Source organism: Curcuma longa, chromosome 11 (genome assembly GCF_044706935.1).
Source record: "Curcuma longa cultivar G26 ecotype Majalengka, Jawa Barat chromosome 11, ITB_CL_G26_1.1, whole genome shotgun sequence".
In the NCBI taxonomy this organism is placed as follows: domain Eukaryota; kingdom Viridiplantae; phylum Streptophyta; class Magnoliopsida; order Zingiberales; family Zingiberaceae; genus Curcuma; species Curcuma longa.
This window is the reverse complement of record NC_133871.1, coordinates 25,108,242-25,117,615: the sequence shown is the minus strand read 5'-3', so window position 1 is coordinate 25,117,615 and position 9,374 is coordinate 25,108,242. Positions and strand designations below refer to the sequence as shown.

At 39.6% G+C, this 9,374-nt stretch overlaps 2 protein-coding genes across 2 annotated transcripts; both read right to left on the bottom strand.

The window, feature by feature from the left end:
* Positions 1-1,873: 1,873 nt before the first annotated feature.
* Positions 1,874-4,606, bottom strand: LOC141837968 (7-acetyl-epi-neemfruitin B aldo-keto reductase-like). The gene is made up of 4 exons (XM_074725343.1): positions 4,251-4,606; positions 2,713-2,956; positions 2,448-2,627; positions 1,874-2,303 (listed from the first exon to the last, which is right to left on the bottom strand). Exons 1-4 carry the CDS (start codon positions 4,568-4,570, stop codon positions 2,079-2,081), a joined length of 969 nt encoding a protein of 322 aa, XP_074581444.1. The 5' UTR covers positions 4,571-4,606; the 3' UTR covers positions 1,874-2,078.
* Positions 4,607-5,309: 703 nt separating this feature from the next.
* LOC141837967 (putative mediator of RNA polymerase II transcription subunit 26b) lies at positions 5,310-8,704 on the bottom strand. Its single transcript, XM_074725342.1, has 9 exons — positions 7,807-8,704; positions 7,564-7,632; positions 7,359-7,441; positions 6,916-6,968; positions 6,715-6,830; positions 6,575-6,602; positions 6,044-6,477; positions 5,872-5,962; positions 5,310-5,784 (listed from the first exon to the last, which is right to left on the bottom strand). The coding sequence occupies exons 1-9, from the start codon at positions 8,212-8,214 to the stop codon at positions 5,663-5,665; spliced, it is 1,404 nt and encodes a 467-aa protein (XP_074581443.1). The 5' UTR covers positions 8,215-8,704; the 3' UTR covers positions 5,310-5,662.
* Between the last annotated feature and the right edge of the window lie 670 nt (positions 8,705-9,374).

Genomic DNA, 9,374 nt, shown 5'->3' with positions numbered 1-9,374 from the left:
TCGTATGCCTTTAAGATTAATTCAGTTCAAGACTCATATATCTAGATTATTAAAAATAAAATAAAAAATAAAAAGATTCTTCTTTTTTTTGGTGTTAACAAAGTAATTTATTGATGCCTTTTTCTATATTGTAATTATTGAAAAATGTGAATAGAAAAGTAGTGGATGGAAGATGACCTGACTTCATTGTGAATGAGACATTATTTGTACACTGAGAGTTGGGTGACATAAGACTGATTTAAAACAAATCACAATTGCAAAGTTTTGAATGTGCATACGTAGCCTGTAGGAGAGAGTGAGAAATCCAAGATCTCGAATTATACTAACCTCGTTATGACTCTTGTACAAGTATTACCTGCATGCACTGAATGAGTCTTGGTCTACCCAAGTAGAATCAACCAATTCTTATTAGGGCATGCAAATCCTATAGAAAATCTAGGACCATAAATGAGTCTAGTTGAACCAAGCTTTATGGTATTCAAATTTATTTGATAAGGTAACTGAGTCAAACTAAGTCGAGCCTAAAATAAGCTAAGTTATTGAAATGATTATTCAAACTTAGTTTGATTTCTTTTTTAAAAACTTGAGTTTGATTTGAACTTAGTTCATTTAAATGTTATTGACCTCTTAAATCAAACTTGTTTGATTATTTAAAATTTTTACATTTTAAACTTGTTGATTGCTTATTAACTTTGATAATACAAAGTTATTTATTTATTTTGAAAGTTTTTTTATTTATTAGCATGCTGATAAGAGTTTATTTATAAATATGATTTAAGAATATTATTCATGAATGTTAACCAACTGAACACATATGTGTTCAATATTATTCGTTTAGTATAATAAATTATTCAAGCTTATTCATTTAATTGATCTTATATGTATTAAATAAATATAAATAATTTTTTAATCAAATTGAACATCAAATTTATTCACAAATATTCGATTCATTTTCCACCTTAAGAAAATCTCATTAACATTTCAATTATGTACATTGATAATTGTTTATTGCTAATTAACCACAAACCAAATCAAATTTCGACCCATTAACTTCTAGATTTATCTAGATGACCGGTAGAAAATTTTCATAAGATTAAATCGATCCCTTTCCAAATTAATCGGTTCTAATAATTAAATATCTAAATTAATATAAATAAATAATCAACCAGCTATAGAAAGTCAGCTGAAAAGGTTCTAAAATTTTGATTTTGATTGTCGAAAGGTCAACAACGTATTGGGAAAAAAATCGATGAAGATTCTTCGATCGAGCGGCCGTTTTGGGAGACGGCGACACGCTGGACTCCAGCGAGCCGTTGCCACGGAGGCTGCCGACGGTCCACCGCGTTGAGGAGCTACAAGCCATCGTCCGGATGCAGCCGATTTGGGCCGTCGGCATCCTCAACTCCACGTCGCCCGCCCACAACTACCTTCGCACGATGCCACGTTGGACCGCCGCCTGACGCCGCCCTTACACATCCCGCCGGCGAGCATTGTCATCTTCTCCCCGCTCACCGTGCTCCTCATCCTCGCCGTCTATGATCGCGCCTTCGTCCCCTTGGCCGCCGCTTCGCGGGGCACGATTCCAGGCTAACCTTCTTCCAGCGCGTCGACGTCGGCCTAACCGTTGGGCTGTTGGCGAACGTCGCGGCCGCGTTGGTGGAGGAGAAGCGGGAAGCGGTGGCAGCGGCACATGGGTTCTCAGACATCCCGAAAGCCGTCGTCCCCATCAGCGTCCACTGGCTGGTGCTTCAGAACGCGAACCACGGGATGGCGGAGGCTTTCACGTCGGCGGGGAAGATGGAGTTCCTGTACAGCCGAGCGCCGCACTGGAAACTACCTGACAAACGAGGACGATTAAACACAGTTAAACTGGTCACCTACTCCTTGGTTGCCACAATGGATGAACAATAGAATTAGTATAAGATTTGTATAAGCTTATGCATGATCCACGTATCGTTATTTTATTTTAAACCTCCTTGACCTATACAGTGAAGAAGGGCTATCAGTGGAGGTATTTATATCATACAGTAAACTTACATACATCAAAAGCAAATTCAAATCATTCAGCTAAATATTCATCATATTTCATCATCCCATAACTCTTCAAGAGATTTATAGGGTCCATTCTCTGAGATGAAGAGCATAGCTTGACTTCCTCTGCGCTGAGGAATCCTGCTGATGGTCTCCCTCTCTTCTTCATTCAACTCCCAGTCCAGTATGTCCAAATTCTCTATCAATCTTTTCTCATCGAAGCTTTTCACTATCACACAATCTCCTTGCTCGTAAACCCACCTCAAACATATCTATCATACAAACATCGAGTCATACCCGCAAGTTTTAAGATGAGTGGTATCAATCTTTAAATATTTGATCAGTTATTGCAATGCTCAAAAAGTAATTCATAGTCACCTATGATTGGGGCTGTCATGAGCGTTAGTCTCATTTACCTGAGCAAGAGTTTTTCCTTTAGCTTTGGCTATTTGCTGCAGAATCTCACACTCCATAACCCAATTTTGACCCCAGGCTGTTCCTCTCGCTCCCAACGGTGAGTAAGCACAGAGTTGAATGCCTTTAGCTATGCAAAACTCCCTCAGCTTCTTTTGTTGGAAAAGAGGGTTCACCTCCACCTTATGCATTATTTATTAAAAAATAATTGAATCTAACATAGTAAAGTGATCCTAAAGCATAAATTTGTAGGTTTTGTCTGTAAACCTGGTTGGCCACAGGTGGAATTGTTGCAGCAGAGAGCAGTTTCTCAATCTTTTTGATGGAAAAGTTGCTGACTCCAATGGATTTGGTGAGCCCCATCCTTTGGCACTCCTCCATGGATGCCCATACCGAGCTTATATCTATGGGCATTAGTTCATCCTCTGACAAGGATAAGGGAGGGCCTTCCGGTTTGGCACAAATGGGGAAGTGAATGAGATAGAGGTCAAGGTACTCCAATTGAAGGCTCCTAGTAAGATTTAAACAATGCAGAGGGAATGAATTCTTTGGGTAGCATGGCATAATACAAAAATCTTGTTTTGAAAAGTGATGAACAAATTGAAATAAAGTCCAATTATAAGGACTCATATAGCAGAGAACCTTTTAGGAATTCAATTTCTGAATACAAAAACCACTTTTATTAATTCACAAACTTATGTGATTTCTTTCTTTGGATTGATAAAGAACTAAAGGTCAGATTTTTTTTTCTCCAACAGAACATCAAATTTAACTTTTGAGTAGGTTATAATCTTGCTGTTTCTTTTTCTCAGGGTAATGATAGCACAAGAACAGTATGAAAAACTTATACTTTTTGGTCGCCAAAAGTTGGTTTTTGTATTCATTCCTTTGCTAGATTACTTTCGTGTCTATATCCAATTATTAACTAAAAGTCGCGAGTTCCCTATTCACTAAGCTAGTTTTGTACTTATAAATACAAAGATTTGCGTGTGAACATAAAGAGTCATGTTTTACACAAGATTAAGTTGGCCTAACCCGGTAAGGCTTGGTTCATGCAACACCTGCGCAGCCACTGCGGAACAGGCCATGCCGAAACCCAGGCTCAATAGGCTGGGATCTAACTACACCCCGGTCTCGTGCCCGAGTTAACTGACCGGCATGATCACAACCCGATTAGCTCTTGGGACAGGCCAGGCCGAAACCCAAGCTCAATAGGCTGGGGTGTAGCTACACCTGGTCTTGTGCCCGAGTTAACTCTTGTCATGATCACGACCCAATTAGCTCTGGGCCAGACTTACTGCAGTCCAACTGTAGTCAAGCCCAACGGGCCTGAGCCTAGCTCATTGCCCTTCTTCTACAAAGAGGTAATTTTCGTTTTAAAAGTCTACAGTATCATTGAACTCTTTTATGTCGAAAATGGAAAGATTTTAAAAGTCTAACCGTCAAAAAAGGGTTTTTTTTTTTTTAAAAAAAAATCTCACAAAAGTTTGATTGTTTATATCTAATTCTGAAATCACCATACCATTCCAGAAAAACAATTGCTAGGATAATTTGGTAAAATAACATGGAGAAAATGCTTCCTCCATTTATTTCTCCAAACACGAGAATTGAGCTTTGGATTCATAAGCCTCGGTTCTACTATCCAAACGACTTCAGATTATGTTAAAAGAGAAAAGTCTTTGCAAACAGGCATCTCGGCAGTTGTTTGTAAACTATCTCAAACAGAAAATAATGCAAAAACTCGATTCGATAAGCGGCAAGAATAGATTTTTGCACCAGTACTAATTCACAAATAAATCGATTACCTGAGTGACTTTTGCAAGGCAGGAAGCACGAGATGGCTCTGGGCGTCCCGGACCCAGAGCTTGGAGGTGATGAAGAGCTCGTCCCGGGAGGCGATGAACCCTAATCGGAGCGCTTCCGCTACGGCCTCGCCTAGCGGCTCCTCCGAAGAGTAGACCGAGGCGGTGTCGAAGTGGCGGTAGCCGATCTTGATGGCGTGGAGTATGGCGTCTCGAGTGGTGTCGAAGGTCGTCGGCCAAGGGAAGGCCGCAGTTCCCATGGCGATGCGGGGCATGGCCTTGGAGCCGGAGCTCAGGGGAACCTCATGGATCGCTATCGCCATCGATGCCCTTCTTCTGCTTGTGCAAATGGAGGTGGCTTTGGCAAGGAAGAGGAGCGACTTATATAGGCGGTGAAAACTTGGGCCGGCTTTTTTATTTTTAATTGCATTATTTAAATAATAATAATATAAAAATATATGTGGCCGGTTCTTTCAAATCGAAATCTAGATATTTTAATTTGAAAAGTAAAATAGAGTTGGCCATCACGTAAAAAAATCGATGAGGTTGGATTTGGATGGATTCCATCGTCTTTATCTATTATATTCATTTTCGATAGATATTATATTCATTGTGATCGCTATCGAGTATTTAATTTTCATATTTTCGTATCATTTGACTATCGGATGAATACTCAAATTATAATTTAATAAAAATAAGACTATGAAAGAAAGAAAGAAAAAAAAAAACAAAGACTAAATTTATTTTTTATTTTTTCTCTAATTGATATCTATAATATAAAAATAATATATATATAATTTAATAAGATATTCGGGATCAAAATCCGTCTTCGTGCTCATTGCTGATGCAAATAACTGGACCAAAAGTTTGGGCAAGAAATCACGTGTAGAAAACGCTAACGTGATGATAATAACATTTAATAATTAATAAACCCAACATTTAAAAAAATATATTAATAAAACTCTCAAAAGCACTTTGGAAGAGCGTAAATAAGAATAACCAACTTGAAACTCTATAAAAAGAGAGCTAAATTGATTCTGAATGGAAGAAGTAGATATGAAATTGAAACAATATAAAGCGATCCTTCCCTCCTTTTCTCCCCTTTTTTGCTGTGTTAACAAAATAATCAACTGATTGGCAACTCATTGATGCCTTTATACATATTGTAATCTCAAAATAAACAATAATTCGAAGCCATCTAAACTCGTCGATCTCCTCATCGTATCAGAGACTCCATTATGACAAGATATAAACAAAAGAGAAGAAATATTTGTTTTTGTGTCTGCAATTGAGCTCCAGTAGCCGACAGAGTCGATATCCGCGGATTGTTTTCTGCGACGAAAACGGAAGACTCATGACTGAAAACATAAGAGTCGTGACTGAAAGTTGTCGTGCAAATCCATCGTTAACAATGTCTAGCGGCGACCATTTGCCCAGCCCTTGATCTTGTTCTTGGATTTTGAAAATTGCGGCTTGTTGACAACCTTTTTGGGTAGATCATGCAGCTCCATCACTTGTATTGTTCGTTGTTTTTTCACTGCAATATATGAATGCCAAGCAGCCATCAGTTTCCAATATATGAATGTTCGTTGTTAGCATGATAAATGTTAGTATCGAAACAGACCATTTTCTGCTTGCTGGTACCCTTCCTGAAGCTTCCGCTTCGCGACTTCTAGCTTTGCTCGTATCAGGGCATCCTCTGAATTTTTGGTTTTCTGCTAGAGTGGAGGATGCTTTACTAGTTTGGGATCCCAGCACTAGATTATCTGAATGTATCAAAAATCGGCAAAACTTACATCTTGCATAGCTCCGGAGGACTTCCTGCGAAGTGCAGAATTGTCTTGAATCCGTTTAGGTATCGCCTCAGTGCCAGCTTTCTGCTCAGAGATTAGCTTTGACGGTTTGCCAAACCCAGAAGCAGGCATTCTTTGCTTGCTCACAGCAGCTTCCTGATTTGCCTGGCTAATAAATGTTTCTCGAAGCTTTTCTTGTTTAACTAATACTTTCTGCTTCACCAGTCCTTGATCTTCAGGATTTGATAAACATCGCCGTTCTTGTCTGCTTGAATCTTCCTTTAAGTCTGCTGTAATCCCTGATGCTTGCCTCCTTGCCTCTCCCTTATCTTTGGGGAGGGTTGCTCGGTTTGGAGGCTGTTGTTTCTGCTTCGGATCATTGATTTGAATGCTTCTGTTTTCCCTGTTCTCTTTGGAACCATTATTATTTCTAAAATCTGTCGTATTTACAGTAGGTCGATCGCTCACCGATGTATGAAAAAAAATTGAGGGAGAGTAATAAAACAAAAGGCATAGAAAAGCAAAGTTACCCACTTCCATCATCATCCATTTCATCAAAAAACTTCATATCCAACCGAGCAACAGGACAGGAAATAGAAACCAGTTAGTTCATTTTCTGCATTATGATGGATTGAACAAGTACTATATCAAAAATATTTATAGAATGGTCATACCTTAGACAGCTGCATAGGAGCAGTTTGGGTAGCAAATAGAGCTCCTTCATCTAATGGAGGGAAAGGGAGACCTTCCTCATCTTCCATAGGAAGATTTATGGAATCCGGAGAGTTATCTGCAAATGATTTGTTTGTAACTAATAAAGGTAAACATTATAAACAAAAGAAAGTAACAAAACTCAGAAGTAAATGATTGTTTACCTGGAATGGCAGCTGTAGCACTTACCCATTCATCAGCCAAGACCTTCCAACCCCTGCGACAACAGAAGTATGGTTAGACAAGCCTCTGAATGGATAATGCATATTAATGTACAAGATGGCGATGAAGTTGATAGAAAAATTCAGCAGCCGTTAGGAATTACCCCATCATGCATGAATGATGTAATTAATCCAATCTGTATATTAGGACAAGTACCTCAAGAAATTGATATCGGATGAAATAAAATCAGAATAGCATAAATGAACAAGCACAAGAACAGCAAAAGAAAGTAAAGGCTAGAAAGGAAATCCTCAGGGTTATTTGCTAGTTGTATCAGTGTATGAGTTTCAAGGTGATGAATCATAGATAAAACAACCCTGTGCATCTTCGAGAGACTATTTCTTTCCGACCTCAAAAGAAATTTGATACATAAAGCAATGCTTACTCAATAAGTGTTCGTGCAAGATGGCGAATTTGCTTCGAGTTGTGTTTCCGCACACCACTAACTGCCCTTCCGATTGCAGTTGCCTAAGGCCAAAAATAGATAAATTCAGCATAAGCTCAAGCAGCATATGGCTTTCTGATCAAGAATTACATCCATTGCTCAAAGGAACAATTGAAAATATATGAAAACTATTTCTATTCCTCACCATAAGCACTTCAACAGAGAGTTCCATCAACTGCAGTCTCCTCAACGATTCAAACAACACACTATCAGACTGCAAAAAAGAGCAAAGCAAATCGAGTAAAATGATAAACAACTTCATCTTGCAAAGACTGTCAATGATCACTATTCTGAAAACTTAGCAAGCAATGTATCGAACAATGTACGTGCAGTATCAAAGGCATCCAAGCAATGGAGTTTCTGAAGGAAGAAAGACAATGATACAAACCTCATCTTGGTAATTGACAAGGATCTGCTTTATCCTCGAAACCTCAGTAACTACCTCGTTCGCCTCTTCGATCTCCTCCGTGAGTGCCTCTGCCTCGTCGTAGCTGTAGTTGCTCACGATCCCGTTCAGATCCTCGGGCCCGTCGTCGTCGCTGCTATGTTTCACCCCGTCATCCCTCTTGACACTGCCGTCACCTTCCTCCCCGTCGGAGGCGCCTACGCAACCAAAACACCGGGGGAGCAGGACGGTGAAGAGCTTCTCCGCCAACTGAGCCCTCCGGCTCCGGAACTCGTCGGGGTAATCCGTCGCCGCCACGACCACGGCTTGCTCCATCACCTCGAAGATATCGCCATCGGCGCTGCGCAAGAACTTCCGCCAGTAATCGAGGGTTACGGGGGAGCCCGCCATGGAGAACGGCTCGGCGGCGGCGGCGACGGCGACGGCGCCGGTGATCAAAGCACACGGGGAGGAATCACGATAGATGTACGTAATCAGGAAACAAATGAGCAAAGATCGAATTTTGATCGAGGATTTTAACCCTGAAAACAAAACAAAAATAAATAAAAACTCAGATTGTAAGCAACGCTCTCTCGATCGGAGCGATTTCTACAACAGATTCCACCATTTTCGTTCCAAGAATAGAAAAAAAAATGTAAATCATTTTGACGATAACTGACGCCTTAAAATTTGTAAAATTCTAGCCCCAAAACAAGACGCCGTCACTTCTACGTTCACACAAAAATCCAAAAGAACTTTTTTTTTTTTTCCGTAACCACCCAAAATCAAGTAATCAACAGCAAACAAATACAAGAAATTGTTGGAACAGATGCCTTTTGGTTTAATTTTCTTCCTCCCTTCAACTGCAATAATGATTCCCTATTCTCGCCTCCAAATAGGAGCAAAGCAAGGGGAGATATGTAGAGGAGGACCAGACCTTGCTTTTCTTCTCCTCTTGAAAATATACGGATTCAATAATAAAAAACGAGTTTTTGATCGATCGAAATACGCAAAGCGGTTACTACTACTCGTAACGACGCCGATCGTGATCGTCGATTTCGATCGGACTCATCTATGAATTTTGTGACGATTAATTGTTTCTAATAAAACAAAAAGTGGAGATGCGTGGCTACGATGCGACGGGTCCCCATCCGTGACTAGCTGGAATGAACGGCTGAGATGGGGTGGTTATGTGCATCTGCTATTCTATTGATAGAGCTATAGGATATATTTGTGAAGTGGAGGCAATGCTCTTTCTTATAGTTGAAGGGGAAGCAATGCTCTTTCTTATAGTGATTAACTGTAGTTTCTCGATTTATTTTTTTATAGATGATCGTAAAATTGATCGTATAGAACTGCTAAGGTGACAGATTCCATCTTATGTTGAAGATAGAGTCGTAGACATAAACTATGTACAGAGTAGTCGAGTTGATATAGAGTTACATTAATAAGGATTCGTGTCACGATTGAGATAAATAATACTCTCATTTAGGAGTTATTTATTCGATATTTGATTTATCTTTTTTCATTTAATTATCGAACGGACGATGAAGGTCAAAGCATTATCATAT